The sequence below is a fragment of the Eurytemora carolleeae genome, unplaced genomic scaffold (assembly GCF_000591075.1).
Source record: "Eurytemora carolleeae unplaced genomic scaffold, Eaff_2.0 scaffold148, whole genome shotgun sequence".
Lineage (NCBI taxonomy): Eukaryota > Metazoa > Arthropoda > Copepoda > Calanoida > Temoridae > Eurytemora > Eurytemora carolleeae.
Window position 1 is genome coordinate 1 of NW_019396061.1, and position 19,578 is coordinate 19,578.

At 33.1% G+C, this 19,578-nt stretch overlaps 1 protein-coding gene across 4 annotated transcripts in view; it reads left to right on the forward strand.

Annotated features, from left to right (window-relative positions):
- The first annotated feature begins 4,074 nt into the window (after window positions 1-4,074).
- LOC111708741 (neuroglian) overlaps window positions 4,075-19,578 on the forward strand; it is a 40,249-nt gene continuing 24,745 nt past the window's right edge. For all 4 annotated transcript variants that reach the window (XM_023482205.1, XM_023482212.1, XM_023482220.1 and 1 more), the window contains exons 1-4: window positions 4,075-4,440; window positions 17,405-17,524; window positions 18,216-18,345; window positions 19,098-19,213. In XM_023482205.1, coding sequence (XP_023337973.1) covers window positions 17,455-17,524; window positions 18,216-18,345; window positions 19,098-19,213 — 316 coding nt within the window. In that variant the 5' untranslated portion in view covers window positions 4,075-4,440; window positions 17,405-17,454. The remainder of the gene's footprint in view (window positions 4,441-17,404; window positions 17,525-18,215; window positions 18,346-19,097; window positions 19,214-19,578) is intronic.

Consider the following 19,578-nt stretch of genomic DNA (forward strand, 5'->3'; position numbering starts at 1 on the left):
ATAAGAATTTTTAAGAAATTCGGGCGCCATATTCTTTTAAAACAAAAATCTGCAAATGAAGAATTCTACATTTCTATAAATGCTCTAATGGTAAAAATGATATCTGTAAATTAGTCAAGTAACAATAAAAAATAATCAAACTTTTGGCTACAATTTGATAAACATAAAACCCAAACTTTTGGGTGCAGTGCTGCAAACCTTGCCAATGTTGTCGTTCCGGGTTCAAATATTAGCCGTAGATGGTTCAGAGAAATTATAGGACTGTGTCTTTTTTTCACGAACAATTTTTCTTGTTTCAAAATAAGGAAGAGTTGAATTTGTGTTCTAACTAATACGAGACATGGCTTCAAGGGGTCAATAAAAGATAGGAAAGGAGGAGAGGGTGGTGTGGGTCGGTTGGGGGACTTGAGAGAATTAAAGGGAATGTTAGCGCAAAAAATGAAAGGGGATATATAGGCTGATATCGAATTGAATTTGTTAATGATCGCTACTAATTTTATCAACCTATAGCGCCTTTCATTTTTCGCGAACACTCCCTTTAAAGAGGGGAAACTTCTGGAGACTGGGGAAAACAAGGGGGGAGGGGTATGTGTAACCAGACGTAGATAAATGAAGTCTGGACAGACAAGAATCCCCTTCGCCATGTAAAAACATTGGTCAGGCAACCCTTCTCCTTCCTTGGAGGACGTAGGAGGAGTACGAGTAGATATTGTATAGAGGAGTAGGTATACACCACGGACTAACCAGAGTGAACAGCATTCGGTTTCATTTATATGACATCAAGCGTGTTTTGGTCTATAATTCAACAATCTTTTAACTTACAGATTTGTTTATATTATACTTTTTCATTCACATGTATATGCCGACAAAAAAAAATATATAAGACAAAAGGCTAAAAAATTATGTTTAATGGGTCAAATTATGATCGAAAGTCACAGTTTTCTGGAATAATGACAGAACCGTTAATTCCACGTGTAGGTATTGTATAGTGGAGTAGGTATTTTATAGTAGAGTAGGTATTGTATAGCGGTATAGGTATTGTATGGTAGTGTAGGTATTGTATGGTGATTGGTGAAGTAGGTATTGTATTGTGTAGTAGGGATTGTTTAGTAGAGTAGATATTGTATAGTGGAGTAGGTATTGTATAGCGGAGTAGGTGTTGAGTAGTAATTAGGTATTGTATATATTAGTGGAGTAGGTATTGTATAGTGAAGTAGGTATTGTAAAGTGAAGTAGGTATTTTATAGTGGAGTAGGTATTGCAAAGTGGAGGAAGTAATAAGTGTGTTTTTTGATGTAAAACACACTACTAAAGTGGAGTAGATATGGTAAAGTGAGTAGATATTGTATAGTGGAGTAGATATTGTGTGTGAAGCAGGTATTGTGGGGTGGAGTAGGTATTGTAAAGGGGAGTACATATTGTATAATGTAGGTTGTGTGTTTCCGGCCATACTGTTTGAAGCCCTGGTTGAAATTGAAAGTTGTCTTCCCTGTATTGATATATACGACGAAGACTGTATGTACAGTAAATTTAACACCGGAAATTAAAGAATTAGGCATAAAAAGGGATAAATCCTCCTTTTTCATATTTATTGTATTTTAGTATTTTACATGAGAGTCCTACTATAAATCTCTCTCCCCTTCTTTGCACTGACAATGACTGTTCTGTATATTGTCTATATTATTGTCTGCCTGTCAAAGGTTAGAATGTGTTGTCTAAACACTTTGAGGACAGTTCATTATTGTAAGAACTCATTTAACCCCTTTTTACCTCTTTACGATTTAAAAAAAAGAAACTTTATAGTTTGTTAATATTGTGAACACGTACACTGTACATTGTAAAGTACACCACGCGAAGTTGCAACGCAAGCATTACACCAAACATGATATTTACAGAACAACATGATCCAACTCCAGTACATACGTACACCAAACACACATATGATCCAACTCCAGTACATACCTAGACATGAATAAACAAGCTTACAATGCACCAAACACACATTAGTACAGACCTAGACATGAATAAACAAGCTTACAATGCACCAAACACATCAGTACAGNACAAGCATCAGAGTTTAAATATTTATTTTTATTTGAATTAAACCAGAATTAAATTATTGATCATTTACTCCTACAGGATTACCTACCGTCTTTGTCTCTTGATTTGTGTAAAAATTTAAAATAGTTTAAAATTTGTACTAAATTTTTAATTTTATATCTTTGCAACCGATCTCATAGATCTTTGATCTAATATGAATTCTGAGAAAATCTCAAAAGGTTGCACAAGGTTAAGGGGATTATAAAATTATGATTAATGAATATTAACAAAAACAATTTTTATTTTCAGATACTTTTTTGATCAAATAATCTCTTTTCTTTTATCTCTCTGTTTCTCCTAAATTTTGAATAATCATTATACGTTTCATGATTAATGATCATTGATCATGCATAATTAGAAACAAAACTGAACGTTGATAATTTAGCAAACTTTCTTCTTTGGATAAATACAATATCATCCATGTATATATGTATTAAAACAAAAATAATTTCTGTTTGTCTTTTTTGTCTGTTTTTATCCGATCATAACTCCTGAACCCCTCATATTTCGATAAGAGAACTCAGTGATGCTTATTTTAAAAATTCTAAGTTTGGTTTGTTGACTTTTACAGAGAAAGTTTAGTTTCCAGAAAAATTTGGGTTCCAAAGTATAAATGTATTATGTATATTTTTTCAAAGGAATTGAGTTTTTGCCACAAACTCAAATTTTATAGTCTCTATATCTTAGCAACCTGATAATTAAAATATTAAAGGCCTACGGCATCCGGTTGCGAAGATATAGAGATTAGAAAATCAAAGTTCGTGATTGTGACAAAAACTCAGTTTCTTTGTACGTAAACAAATAGTCAAATGTAAATTAAAACTATAAATCTAGGGTTACTAAAAAGTATAATTAAGTTGGTGAGGTTAAGGCGTTGCGTCATTTTAAAGTCAAGGCTGTCTAATAATTTTATGACAACTTTCAGAGTTGTCTATATGTATGTATATAGGGAGGCCGGGGTTGTGAAATCATTTTTTACTAAAAAATTGTTTATTTAAAGAAAGTTTTAGTGAAATGCTTAAAATTTATAAGGATAGTCTAAAATTTTTTTTTATTATTTTATATTTCATATTATAATGTGCTAATTATTTTCTTCTCTGCAGATATAGGATTAAGTTTAACATGTGCATGTTCTGCATAAAGGAATGAATAAAGGTGTTTTATCAACATTTTCAGAGTTTATGTGTCATCATGTTTAGATTTATCTGGTTTTTATGTAAATTCATCCGGGAAATATAAAAATATATCTGCATCAAACACCCTCACGCTACTAAACTAAACAACACTGCTACAGTTTAGAAAAAATACTTTAAACAAAAAATATATTAAACATAAACATTAAACATAATAAAAATTTGATGACAAACGTTGTAATTGAAAGGTTTAAAGATTCCGGATTTAGAATCTATGATGGCAGGGGTTGAATGCTATATACTGCAGTTGCACTAACCACAAGATAAAAGATGTTATCAATTAATTAGATCCATTTACAGGTGTTCTCCGGGTCACTATCTATGCAGAAACAGTCATTAACCCTACCGAGCTAATTAAATCCCTCAATCCATCCCTTAGCTCTAGGTCTCAATTATCATTAACCCCGGTTTTCTCAAGCTCGTTAGACCCTAAATGTATCTCAGCATTAAACTTTTTACAAGTCTTTTTGCAGAATTTTGCAAACCAATGAAACTATATAAATCATTTGTCAACTTCTAAATTATTCAATGTTTAAAGGGTGCTAATCTTAACAGCATAGTATCAATAGGTATAAAACCTGGAAAAGTTTATTGATTTAATAATTTTATTCCTGGATTTAATGGATTTCATGTTCTGTTGTTCCCTTGGATTTAATTCAAATGTACGTTAAGTAGGATGTTATTATAGAAAGCCAGGAGGGAAGCAGAGACCCAACCCAACCATTAGTTCAGGATTTCACCGCTACATCCAGAAATTGGCGCCACCGTCTCACCGGTAACTCAATCAAGCAACCCAGTAGGACCAAAGCAGTGAGTCAAGGCACAGCCTACACGACCATGATAGAAAAATAGAATCTACGGTTATCCCTAAACATTTTGTTATCTAAAGTGTATGAAATCATCTTACGAATACAAGACAAGAAAATATATCAATTGTGATTTGTGATAAAAAATTTAAGAGAACGGATTTTGTATCTCCGTCCGCACTCCGTGTACACCGTATATCTATAGACAAGGATAGATCGATCTGAATCCGTGGTTTCGTGAGCAGAATCTTTAAGTGGCCGAACCTGACAGGATTCTCCGTCCTGAGTTTGAGTCCTCCGACGTGGTGTATGGAGAAGTAGTTGATGGTTGAATATATCAGGTAGGTTTCATGGTGTTTACCTGCCACTGCATTCCTCTCCCTGTAGGCAGTGTAGCCTGGAGTAGCCTGGGTATCCTATGTAACCAAACCCTGAAACCAGTTCAAATCAACCAGTTTGAAACTTCAAGTTGCTAAGTTATCAAAACTAAAAATACAAGTGAAGAAAAAGAATCTGAGAGAAAAGAAAGATTAATCCTACAATGCAATAATTGAGAGAGATATAAGAATTAAATAAAACATATGATCTTTCAACCTTCTTATAAAAGGTTGTGCTATACAAAGAAAAAAAATAAATGTTGTTTTCGATCATAAAGACAAAACCTTTTATTAATTAATAATTTCCACATTTTAAAAAAAATCATCGATTGCAGCAATATTTGATAATAATATCTTAAAATGCTACTTGCTGTGGAATAAATGTTTTTGTATTGTGGATAAAGAAAATTTCTTTCATTTTTTAAACAGAAATTCACAGTTAATGATTTATCTACGAAAATTTCAGAAAAATATATTTTTATTGAAAACATTATTTGTACAACAAACGTAAAACCTCCCAGCTAAGAACTTTTTAAAAAAGAATTTTGGCAATTTTATATTTTTACGCTGCTGAATTTAAAATTTACTAAATATTGTTTTGGTTTTCTGAGAAATAACAAAAAAAAATTTAGAGTGAAAGATTTCTAAAAAATAAAAAGCTATAATTTGAACTAAGTGAGCTATGGTAAAAATACAGGGATGAGGTTAATCTAAAATTCTAATATTTGAATATAAAATTAATTTATAAACTTATCATCCTATCCTTCAATCCACTTCCTTTACAGACCCTACACACTGCACATCTGATTATTTAATTAGGTTTACAGATAGATAAATAGATAGATATAGATTTACAGGGTTATTTAAAAAGAATGAGACTCTAGAGACTGTACAGTGCATGTAGGTATAAATACATAGCATATTTATAAATATCAGAAGCTCTCAAAATATTGATGGATTTCTTCTGGATAGATAGATAAATATAGATATGGAACTAGGGTTAAGTAATGGATCGAATAATTCGAATACCAGCAGGAGGGGGTGGAGGGGGGGGGAGGGTATAGGATTTCCTAGATTCTTCGAGGGGGTATTTCCCCTAGGCCTGGGGGGGGGGGGGTTAAATCCTCAGCGTAATATATCATATTACTGTGAGTATATGCTAAATATTAATGTTAGTGGAGTGTCAAACTGTTAATTATATAGAAATCATTTCTTACTTGGCTGAGCTTTGCTGATTTACTTAATCTGTGCAATGTGCATTGAGGCATATACAGAGGATATTGCAGGAAAATCAATGTGTTAGTTAGGATACTGTGCATTGTGCATGCTGCACTGCCGACTAGTTTAAAGGAGGAGGTCATATTTATGCGACACTACTGGTACGACTTGGGCACCTCTCAGCTCCTCTAGATTCGAATTTAGGCAGTAGTATAATATTATAAAAGGAATTGAGTTTTTGCCACAAACTCTGATTTTCTAATACACATATTTTTTTCCACCTGATGGTTTAAACCTTTGATATTTCAAACTTAAATTTTTTCATCTACCAGAATTCATAGTTTGAAATATCTAAGGTCTACGGCCTTGGATTACAAAGATATAGAGATTAGAAAATCATAGTTTGTGGCAAAAACTCAACTCCTTTGTACGGTTACATAACAGAAATTTCAGTAGCTCTTCAATAAGAGAAGTTATGATTGAAAATATTTCAGATCTTACATGCAATATATTTAGTTTGACGTAGTGGTATTATCAGGGTTTAAGAAGGCATATCTGCAAGTTCCGCTCCAGATTGGTTTTCATTGTTCAGAGAATTTGAGCCGCGGCTCAAATATGGTGGGTTCCACTTAATTGTATTCAATTTGGTGGGTGGGTTCCACTTAATTGTGTTAAATTTTTCAAGATTCAAGCTGGCGCTCAATTGAAACCGGTTTTTGGTGGATTTGAGACGCAGCTTGAATTCATTAAATTTGGACACTGTTCTTATAATTTTTATAACGTTAAATTATATAATCTATGAGTGTTTATAGTATTTTATAATGTTTATTATTTTTGTATCCTTTCCTTACGTACTAAATTCTTTTTCATGTTATCCTTCCATCTAATGTTTTATTCTTAGTGTATATTTAAATCCTTACTAAGTTTTTTTTGTTCTATTTGCGTTTTTAGATCCTTACATTATAATCCTTGTTCCTGGTGTTTGTAGTAAATACAAGTCTGTGTGTTTTTAGATCCTTACATTATAATCCTTGTTCCTGGTGTTTGTAGTAAATAAAACTCTGTATTCTGGCAGAATTAGTTTAATGTTCTCCAGTGTATAGTATTTGCTGGAGGATTGTTTAACAGTATATTTTATCTGGGTTCCGACATAAACAGACTTCTAGTTTACTCCGTCCCGGGTCTTTACTTTTACAATGATCTAAAAATTGCAAGCTCCGCGCAAAAATCTATGAGAATTTGCAACACTTAAGGGTCGACCCAGTCTTAAAAATTGAAGCGACTATTTATAGCAGTCTGGATGTATGTGCTTTTTACAAAGCAAATTAACAAATACGAGAAATATCCAACTTAAAAAATATTTTTGATGCCAGGTTTTACAATTTTTGTCCTATTGATAGTGAATATCTCGTCCTGGGACGTCTGTCCTCAGTCTAGAAATAGAGTTTTTGTTGAGTTTCTCCCAAACGTTTTTTTATTTTTTAAATCATATTTTGTTATCTATAGTGCTCTCGGTTTTCTAGACCCATTTAATATTTCATGTCCTAATAGTGAAATTGATCATTCCATAATTGTTTTTCCTAATCCATGGATCTGAGAAACAAGTTCTTCTCTAGATAAAATTTTAATAGAAAAGATATATGTTGGTTCAGCAGGGAGAACAAAAACGGACTGCTGGAGGAATTAGGTTGGTTTTATCTTCAAGAATTGTTCATATAGATAACAGGGTTCAGGGGGACATGGTTTATATATAGGCATTGGTTCAGATGGATAACAGGGTTCAGGGGGTATGGTTTATATATAGGCCTTGATTCAGCTTGATAACAGGGTTCAGGGGGACATGGTTTAGATATAGGCCTGGGTTTAGATGGATAACAGAGTTTAGGGGAAATGGCTTATATATAGGCCTGGGTTCAGTTAGATAAAAGGGCTCAGGTGGAAAATGTTTTAGATATAGACCTGGGTTCAGATTGATAACAGGGTTCATGGGGACATGGTTTAGATATATAGGCCTTGGTTCAGATGGATAACAGGGTTCATGGGGACATGGTTTAGATATAGGCCTGGGTTCAGATTGATAACAGGGTTCAGGCGGACATGGTTTAGATATAGACCTGGGTTCAGATTGATAACAGGGTTCATGGGGACATGGTTTAGATATAGGCCTGGGTTCAGATTGATAACAGGGTTCAGGGGGGCATGGTTTAGATATAGGCCTGGGTTTAGATGGATAACAGGGTTCAGGGGGCATGGTTTAGATATAGGCCTGGGTTCAGATGAATAACAGGGTTCAGGGGGTACATGGTTTAGATATAGGCCTGGGTTCAGATTAATAACAGGGTTCAGGGGGGCATGGTTTAGATATATGCCTGGGTTCAGATAGATAACGGGGTTCAGGAAAACATAGTGTACATTTAGGCCTGGGTTCAGATAGATAACAGGGTTCAGGTGGAAAATGTTTTAGATATAGACCTCGGTTCAGATAGATAACAGGGTTCAGGGGGACATGGTTTAGATATATAGGCCTGGGTTCAGATAGATAACAGGGTTCAGGGGGACATGTTTTAGATATAGATCTGGGTTCAGATTGATAACAATGTTCATGGGGACATGGTCTAGATGTAGGCACGGGTTCAGATAGATAACAGGGTTTAGGGGGTACATGGTTTAGATATTGGCCTGGGTTCAGATAAATAACAGGGTTCAGGGGGGCATGGTTTAGATATAGGCCTGGGTTCAGATAGATAACGGGGTTCAGGGAAACATAGTTTACATATAGGCCTGGGTTTAAATTGATAACAGGGTTCAGGTGGAACATGGTTTACATTTAGGCCTGGGTTTAAATTGATAACAGGGTTCAGGGAGATCGAGGACTGGGTTCAAATAGATATTCGAGTACAGGATGAATTATGGTTTAAGATGGAGGACTGGGTTCAGATAGATAACAGGTTTAAGAAAAAATCTAGGTTTTGGGTAGAAGAAAATCAAGAGGAAAGAAGGATCATATAGATATCAAGGTTTAAAGATAAGTATAAGGTTGTGAGTTTAAGGAAAATTTACGCTTTTGGGTGAATAACCTGCACCCAGAGCAAAAACAAAAAATAAAACCAATGTTCTTAAATAAGACAAGTTAAGTAAGAATAATACAGGTATTAGGAAGGGTAAACACAGAAATGTAATGAAAATATATCGAGGGTTCGGAAGAGGGTTCGAGGAGATAAAAGAACTGGAAATAGAAGATGGTGTTGGGGGTGGGGGGCGGATGAGGATAGTGTCGGGGGAGGGGGAATTGAAGATGGTAGGGGAGGTTTAAAGGATGAAGATGATGTGGAGTGAATGACAGGGAATCTCGGGGTTGATATTCTCCGGAGAATTATCGGAGAATTTGTTTTGATCCTGGGACGAGGAAATGGCCAAGGACGGAGAACCGGGGGATTATTTTCTCCACACAAGACCATTGTGCTCATTAACATCGGGGAGGAAGGAGGGAGGAAATAGATCTCAAATAAACTTTGTTCATCTTGGTAAATAAGGGATTCTTCTATGTCTTGTATATCTGAGAACCCGGAGTAAAATTTCAAATTCGTCCTGTTCCATGTATGATGCATACGTTCCCCCATTGTGTCCATCCTCTCATACTCTATATCTGTACTAGATAATGATCACTGAAGCCCATAATTCCAGCTCTCTACCCCCCCTTCCCTCCCCTCCTCCCATACCCTTCGAACCAATCAGGGATCAATTGAAGATTGAAGAATTATCTTGCATATTATGTCACACACCCTGCACACACAGCATACACACAGCAATTCTCACATTCTTCACACAACACAACATCACACACTTGTATTCTCACATTCTTCACACAACACAACATCACACACTTGTATTCTCACACGCCCCAATACTTTTTATTTGATAAAACACTTGCTGCTGCAATGATGATGCTATAACATATATATTAACACAGTTGTAAAAGAGGAACGAGGTCATGATAGTAAACAAGAATATGACAGAATATAATAGTGTCTGCCCAGTGTGTGCACTAAGAGCACTAAATGCATTTCTAAGTATCAAAACTACTCCAGAACATTTCTACTTACTACATTAGGAAGAACTCTTAAAAAACACTTTAGCACAAAAGAACTGAGTTTTTGCAACAATCACAAAATTGTTAATCCTTATATATTTGCAACCTGATGAAGTAAATCTTAGATATTTCAAACTTTGACCGTTTGATCTAACAGAATTTAAAGTTTAAAATATTAAATGTCTTCGACATCGGGTTGCAAAGATACATGGATTACAAAATCAGAGTTTGAATAAAAAATCTGTTCCTTCTTAAAACTTAATTTGTTTTTGCAACAACACCTGTATGAGATTTCAAGCCTCGTTGACAAGGAACGTTGTAATTAGTTTTACTTTAACAAAGACATCTTAGTTTTCTAGATTTTACTTGATGAAAGATTTTACAAATGCATAAGCAAGCATAGGACTTGTACACTAGCTTGGGGAAGGGGAGGATGGAGTTATTGTGGTAATGATTCAAGTTCTTATCATTAATTTCGTTAATTAGTTAAATTATAGTTTGATGAAAAAAATGCTAAAATTATTAAAAACATTTAAACAAAATAATGTTTTAAAATTCTACAAAAAAGTTGCAGAAACTAGATTGTACTGTGTACACAGTTCTATTGTTTAGCTAATGAATTAAGTTTATACAATTTTTTAAATAAATAGTAAACACATGTATTTGCAGCTGTGACATCATCTATTCATCTATTATACAATCAAATTGATCATTTTGTCCCTCCTGTCCCATCAATCAATTAGGATTAACTAAATTGATTTTCGAACAAGGGCGTATATCCTGAGCCTAGCCCCTATACTCCCCTGATCTCCTTGTATATCCTATCTCCTGACCCTAGCCCCTATACTCCCCTGATCCCCTTGTACATCTTATCTCCTGTGACAGTGTATAAAGTGACAGTGTATAAAGTGACAGTGTATAAAGTGTAGTAAGCGAAAAGTTCTCCGGGTCATGAAAATTCGAACAGGGAAGTAAAATAGAATAAAACATGAAAGTAAAAATTAAAAATAAAAGTATGACATGTATCCTGAGTCATATCAACAATGTTGATAAAGAAAAAGCTTTGAATATCAAGCAATCTAATATCAATATATCCAGATGAACAACATGGATTGATTAGGACCATGAATGTCCATTATCTCAATGAAAAACCTAGAGTAGTGTGTAAAAAGAATTGTTTTGGATAAAAAACATATGACTATACAAGAACTTTTTGAATTAAGGAAAAGGAGTGAGAAAGTAGAAAACTTAAAGTTAACAACACGAATTATTTAAGAACATGAGTGGAGAAAATTGTTTTAAAACTTCTAGAAACCTGGAACAAAGATTTAAATTCTAAACATTTAACACCCCTGGGATAATCTTATGTCAACGATTGACATTGAGAAATGAGCAAATCTTTCAGGATATTTCAAGAGAATGGAACTGAAGGGTCGGAGAACAAATGAGAGTTTTTCTTCCTCAGTTCAGATAAAAACCAAATCGATTCTATTTGAACAAAATCTCTTTTCTATCCAAACTGAGGTCGAATTTAAAGAATTTGAGCCGCGGCTCAAATATGGTTGGCTCCACTTAAAATAGTATTCATTGCAACATGTGATTTAAGCCGGCGCTCAATTGAAACCGGTTTTTGGCGGATTTAAATCGCGGTTCAAATTTTAAATTCGTACACTGGTTGGAACGATCTAAAACTAAAGCAAAGAAAATGAAATTTTATATTCCAATTAATTAACCAGTGCAGAAGGTTCTGATCGGAGTAAAGTTTCTCCTGAGATATTATTGAGTTCTCATCCAATACCGGATCCGGAGAAAGAATGGTTATTGGATTCAAGAATTGAATATTGATTATTTCAAATCCACATTTTTTATTCTCAGTGTGTTAGTTTTTCTCCGGAATGATAGTTAACGGATTTGGAGACGTAATTGTAAATTAATCTTTTTTAAAAAAGAGGCACGCTGGGTTTTTTATCTATGAAAATGTTAAATTGTCACAAAGAATTGTGTTAAATATTTCTTGGAATGTTTTGCTAGCAATGGAAATAAAGAAGTAGATAATAGTTTAACTAGGTACTAGTGATTCAACTACTTCTTCATTAACTTAGTTCAGCAATCTCATTTCTTTTTTGAAAACATGGTTCTGCTTCGCCACTGAAATTTTGTTTTGAGCTGAAACTCTGCTTAAAATGAAACTTTTTCGTGAATTTTTAACTTGAAGTATAAAGTTATGGGACGTAAAAACAACAAATTATGAAAGGAGAGTTTGTTTACAAAATGTCTGTGTAAACCATGAAAAGACGGATCAAAGACGGATATCGCCTCCGGAGGAATGAAGAGAAGGATCGGAGATAAACAGATAAAAGAAAACACTTGGGTGAATTGAGAAAGAATTGGGATTACTGTATCCCGAGGGGACCCAGATATCAAGGAGGAAGTGGATCAATAAACTGTATCTGGGTATACATTATGCATAGGTTTATGTCAGGGTGTGTGTAAGTAGAGAAGAGTGTGCGTGGTGTATGTGTAAACTACAGGGTTACCCACAAAAGATGAGATTGTAAAGACGACTTGAAACTTTTCAAACATGACGATCTCAAGTCTTCTGCCATGAATGTGGTCCTAAACATGGCTATTCAATGATTTGGAAAATAAAAGAAAGAAGTTCATTGCTGCAGTGAATCATATATTAAGGAAACAGACAGTATATATTCCGTACAGTCGTTTAAACCAAACTGAAGACTGATCTTATTAAGTATAATACAAGTATATATATATATATATGACCGGTTTAGCTCAGTGTGATCCAACTGACAGCTGCAATGAATACAGTTCGTAATGAGACGTCAGAACCTGGTAACATGATATATCCCCCTCCTCCTCCCCCTCTTCTCTTGTTATTCTTAGTTCCGTATTCTTAACCCTCTCCCTTCCCTTTCCTGCTTATATCCTTACATTCTTATCCCCGCTCCAACCTATTCTTGTATAGTATATAGCTTGTTTTACCTCTCTATCTTTCTATTTATATTTTTGTGATTATAGTTGTAAAGTTAAAAGAATTGAGTCTTTGCCACCTACTCTGATTTTCTAAGCCCGATATCTTTGCAACTGATTGTCATATGTCAAACTATGAATTCTGTTAAAATATCAAAGGTTTACACAATCAGGTTGAAAAGATATAAAGATTATTATCCTCATTATGTTTTCATATATCCATCCAATCCCTTTCCCCATAAAAACTCTTTGTTTCCTTCTCCCCTTTATCTAGTAAACAGCCCTCTCATTCATTAACTTCCCCTTCATTTCCTTCCATTTCCTATATTTAATCCTTTATTCTTTTTCTATTTGTCCGCCTTCCTTCCTCTCCATTTTTCCTAACTTCTATTCTACCTTTTTATCTTACTTTTATCAAAAAATCTATGTTTGAAATATCAAAGGTTTACACTATCAGGTTGCGAAGATATAAGAATTTGAAAATTTTACTTCGTGACAAAGACTCAATTCCTGGGCCCAATATGTTTTCATAGTTTGACAGTTCTTTTCATTAACTTCATTACCAGGTTCATGTTTACATTATTGTTCAGAAAATAAAAAGTCATTTTACCGAAATGCCATAGTGCTTTGCGAGAAAAATGGCAGCCCATGCTTGTTCCAGCCGCCGCAGCTCTAAATAACTCTAAATAATGTATGACAAATATTATTTAGGACTAAGGCACCAAAGGTTGAAAGAGAGGCCAAGCGTTGTGGTTGGAATCTGTCGAACGCTGCGACTACGGTTTCATTTTTTCATGTGTACAGGCAATGTTTTCTCTAGCACCTTATTGTCATTTGTATGGCAAAGATTGTGTGCTGGATGCTCCCTATCCTATCTCCGTATATATGATCCCCTATATTCCCATTTCCTTGTTAACGACTGTTTCTACTTAAGCCTAATAGGTCTGTAGGCTATATAACAAGAGAAAAATCAATACAATCGAAAATATACAGGGTGGAGCGAATTAAGAAAACGTGTTTCTACTCACCCTAATATTTATGATACTTCTCAATATACTCTAATCGATCAGATTTTATAATTGGAATATTTACAATCTATATATTGATATGATTCATCTTTCATATATCTAAATATATATATGATACTTATATTCAAATTAACGTTCACCCCCCCCCCCCNCCAACCGGTCCTTGCCTCGCCTGGAATGTAAATTTAAATTTTTATCAGGAAAGATATCATAAAGCTAAACTTTTCCTTTCATTTTATCTTTTAAAAGTTTAAAATTTTTCTGAAGAGAAAGGAATTGCGTCTTTTCCAAAAAACTCAAGTTTTCTAATCCTCTTTCCTTTTTTTCTTTTTCAATTACTTTCTTATACTTTTACTTGGTTCCATTATACAATTATTATCGATATCTGTTTATTATGATATCTGTTGATTTCTGGTTAACAATACGGGATTGTCTGTTTGTTTGTTTATTTGTTTGTTTGTTTGTGTGTATATGGTTGGGTGAATATTGGGTAACATTCTTTTATATAAAGGAACTATAGAAACCCATAAATCTTGGATGTACTGTTGGAAAAAAATTGTTAGATTGTAAAAAAGATGCAGCATGGAGTCTTTTTTTTCTCTTTTGGAATGTTCCGAAGTTTTATGTTATAAAGACAGAAATTATCTAATAAAAACTGTACATATTGTCCAGCACATTGTACATATTCACTTTATTATGTACATGAATAGAGGAGAAGGATTTCCCTAGTGTATCATATATAATACATAATTTCCCCAACTTTTTGTATAATTATGAAGAATGGACGGACAGTAGTTAATATATTCAAAAATATAATATAAAAAGATTGGCTAGGACAGGATTGAGGGAGTTGAGGGGAAGGTCTAGGGGGTGGTGGTGGAGGGCCGTAGGATAAGGGAGGCAAGGTTCTGAGGGGGTGGTGGGAGGTTTAGGGAGGGAAGGTCTAGGGGGCCAGGAATGATGGAATTCAGACATTATTAGAAAAAAATATTTGAAAAATGCGCGGTTCATCTTTCGAATTCCTAACGAAATTTATTTTTATTCAATTTGCCTATTCAATTAAGGTAAAAAGTTTAAAATTTAAATCTAAATGATAATTTCGAAAATATTTTTTTAACATTTAAGTTTGGCAATAAGTCGGAGTCCGAGTTATCATTCGAACTCTCCAAATTTAGCAAACTTGATAATAAAAAAAGTTTTTAAATATTTGATTAATCTGTCAAATTGTGACAAATTAAAGCTAAAAGACTTGTAGGCGTTTTAAGAAAATTTATGGATATTTTAGACCTTAAACTCCTTCGTTTATTTAATTTTGTTTTCAAAATCTTTTTTTCTCATGAATGATTTAAATAGCTAATATAAACATGTTCATGATACGAGATGTTTCTGACAGAAACTGTTAATTTGAAATGATATTTATAAATTTTAACCTATCATTCAATTATGTATTTAAAATATTCAAATTGTAAAAGTCATTTCAGCTAAAATATAAGTAAAGAATGAAAAAGAGAATAAAAAAATGAAAACTGTATAATTGTTTATAATAAAGAGAAGAATTCAAAATGCAAGTGATAAAATGAGCTTGAAGGAACTGAGTTTATAGACCTTTGATATTTCAAACTATAACTTCTGTTAGATAAAATAGTCTAGGGTTGATATTTCAAACTATAACATCTGTTAGATAAAATAGTTTAGGGTTGATATTTCAAACTATAACTTCTGTTAGATAAAATAGTTTAGGGTTGATATTTCAAACTATAACATCTGTTAGATCAAATAGTCTATAGTTGATATTTCAATTGCCTCGCCTGGAATGTAAATTTAAATTTTTATCAGGAAAGATATCATAAAGCTAAACTTTTCCTTTCATTTTATCTTTTAAAAGTTTAAAATTTTTCTGAAGAGAAAGGAATTGCGTCTTTTCCAAAAAACTCAAGTTTTCTAATCCTCTTTCCTTTTTTTCTTTTTCAATTACTTTCTTATACTTTTACTTGGTTCCATTATACAATTATTATCGATATCTGTTTATTATGATATCTGTTGATTTCTGGTTAACAATACGGGATTGTCTGTTTGTTTGTTTATTTGTTTGTTTGTTTGTGTGTATATGGTTGGGTGAATATTGGGTAACATTCTTTTATATAAAGGAACTATAGAAACCCATAAATCTTGGATGTACTGTTGGAAAAAAATTGTTAGATTGTAAAAAAGATGCAGCATGGAGTCTTTTTTTTCTCTTTTGGAATGTTCCGAAGTTTTATGTTATAAAGACAGAAATTATCTAATAAAAACTGTACATATTGTCCAGCACATTGTACATATTCACTTTATTATGTACATGAATAGAGGGGAAGGATTTCCCTAGTGTATCATATATAATACATAATTTCCCCAACTTTTTGTATAATTATGAAGAATGGACGGACAGTAGTTAATATATTCAAAAATATAATATAAAAAGATTGGCTAGGACAGGATTGAGGGAGTTGAGGGGAAGGTCTAGGGGGTGGTGGTGGAGGGCCGTAGGATAAGGGAGGCAAGGTTTAGAGGGGNTAGATCAAATAGTCTAGGGTTGATATTTCATACTATAACATCTGTTAGATCAAATAGTCTACAGTTGATATTTCAAACTATAACTTCTGTTAGATCAAATAGTTTAAAGTTGATATTTCAAACTATAACTTCTGTTAGATAAAATAGTCTACAGTTGATATTTCAAACTATAACATCTGTTAGATCAAATAGTCTACAGTTGATATTTCAAACTATAACATCTGTTAGATCAAATAGTCTACAGTTGATATTTCAAACTATAACTTCTGTTAGATAAAATAGTTTACAGTTGATATTTCTAACTATAACTTCTGTTAGATAAAATAGTTTACAGTTGATATTTCAAACTATAACTTCTGTTAGATCAAATAGTCTAGGGTTAATATTTCAAACTATAACATCTGTTAGATCAAATAGTCTATGGTTTAAATGTCGAAAGTTGTAAAGATATAGAAATATCAGAAATAGAGTTTGTGGCGAGTATTTAATTCCATTAAAAAATGAATTCTGAAGGTTAAAATGAGTTCTGAGCTTGAGCTTCTTGAATTGTCCTGGTAAAGTGAACTGACACATGATAAATGCATTATGTCTAGGCACTGCATTCATGCCGGCCTACTGCCTAGTTAACACCCCATATTTAAAATATCCTTGAAATTGTAAATTGTCTCTGTCATTTTAGCTTTTATACTTTCATTAGTTATTTTTCTTTTTTCATCGCTCATCTTCTTTTAATCCTTCATTCCCTCTGATAGTTTTTGATTTTTTAGTTTATATTTTTTTTTTTGGCTTAGCTCTGCTTTTTCCTCAACTTTATGTCTGTACTTTCTTATATAAACCCACACCCCGACACTCAGTTCTAATATCTAAATAAATAAATAGAATGTTTGTTATTCTAATCTTTTTATACACATAAGTACCCCCAGTCAGGTCAGAAATCAATCCTTATGTTTTTCTAATTATTTTATCAAAGATTTACTAAGAAAATATGTCCAACATTATTATAAAATGAAATATAAATATTTGCATTTATTGAATGATGTTTACATTTCAGGTTTGAAGATGATTGAGAAACTATCCAGAGACTAGTGTATAGTCTTCAGTATGGAGAGGTTTCCGTCCTTACTCTTATTCTCTCTTCTGCTGGCCTGTCTCCAGACTGCCTTAGCTATAGGTAGGTTTCCTGCAGTGGATTTATAGAATGGATAAGGAGGGTATTAAATGTTTTATCCTTTTATCTTTATGTTTAATCTTTTCTTAAACCTATCTTTCCGCAGTTTTTCATTCCTTCATTGTTTTTTGGATAAAAATCCCCTGAATCGTTAAGCCGTTGGTTAAAAACATCCTGCGTAACTTTAAACTCTCTTAATCCTTTCACCCTGTTGTTTCTCATACCCTGAGACTCCAATCTGAGATAGAATAATCCTGCGGAATAATACTATTATGGGAATAGAATTATTAATATTAAGATCCAATCCAACTCAATACTATCTATCCTATCTATCCTATCTATCCCATCTATCCTATCTATCCTATATATATTATCTATCCTATATATCCTATCTATCTATGATATCTCATATCTCCCATGTTTCCTATATCAACTTATCCGTCCAGTTTTATCTTATCCACCCCTTTCTGTCTTATAAATCACATTGTATCCATCCTTTTCTCCTATTCTACCCATCCTATTCATCAATCCATCCTTTTCTATCTTAACTATATTTTTCATTATTTATCCTTTTCTTCTAATATCTTATTCTATTTTCTAACTATTCTATCATATTTATTATCTTTCTCTATCTTATATTCATCGTACTTACCTACTTCAATTGCAAAAACTGAATATGCTTTAATTTTTTTAGTTCAAAGTCCTCCGTATATGGTAAAGCAGCCTCCGAACACTGAGCTCCTGTTCAAGGTTAAGACCAGAGAAGATGAGAATGATAAACCTTTTATCATTGAATGCGAGGCTGAAGGAGAACCCTATCCACAGTAAGATATTATCATTCTCTGTTATTATCAATATTTACCATTTTTTTTGCAAAAAGCAGAAAAAATCTTGTTTACTTAATTTATAATTAATTTTCTGTCCTCGTCCACAAATAATAAATCACTCTGTTAAAAACACATTAATTTTATACTGATCACTTTTTAACATTATTTATGACGTGAGTGTTTTATTTACTCTTAGTATCTGTGTAAACAGAGCTAATGGTTCACGGTCATTAAAGGGAAACATGAAGAAAATGTTTTATATTTTTACTCAACTCTACTGAGAAATCTAAACAGAACCCGATATTTTTGTGTGGACGATTATAAAGTATTAAATTGTGTGTCCCNTAAACTTAATCTTTACATTAACGTCTCTAAATCCAATTTTACCAGAACTATAATAATTATCAAATCTACAACTCTTTTAGTTTTAATGCACAATCTTTATTCTTTTAAACATAAGATTATACTTTTTTCTTTCATTTTTTTACATTCAGTGTTTTCTGGCTTCTTGACATATTTAAAAATTGTATAAACCATGCTAAATGTTAACTTCGATATTTCCTTGTTGAGAACGACTGGTTTTGACTCGTTCAGGCTTATGTAAGAGAAAATTTCACAGAAGCAAACTTGTACAGAATACAGTTTTGAATTGAAAAAAAAATCCTAATCCTGACTAGTTCTTGATGTAGACATGTTCAGGTATTCTGATTCTGACTATAGTGACTAGTTTTTAATGTAGACATGTTCAGGTATCGGTGGCAAAAGAACGGAAAAGATTTCAACTGGCAGGTTTATGATAACAGAATAACTCAGCAGCCTGGTCGAGGATCTCTGGTGATCACGAACCCCCAGGCTGAGGATACAGGTAGGAGTTCAACCCGGGTTTACACTGGCAGATTTTAGCTGCCATTTTGTTTTATTCTTTGGAGGAATGTATTGTGTCATTTTATCAGATCCATGTTTAACAATCATTTAGAGGTTCGAAACTTATTAACTCTTAAAATAAAAATAGAAATCATCCATCATCATTATTTGAGGGTTTAGTCTCCTCATTAAGATTCTCATATATCTCTCCAGGTTTTACCTCACACTGATCCCATCAATTTATTCCAATCAATTCGATTCAAGATCTGGCTAACCTAAACGCAAAAAGTTAAAATATTCAAAAGAAGAAGCTTTAGAATTTAAAGTTTTTGTTGTTAAAGCTTAGATTACTTTATTTAGTTGAAA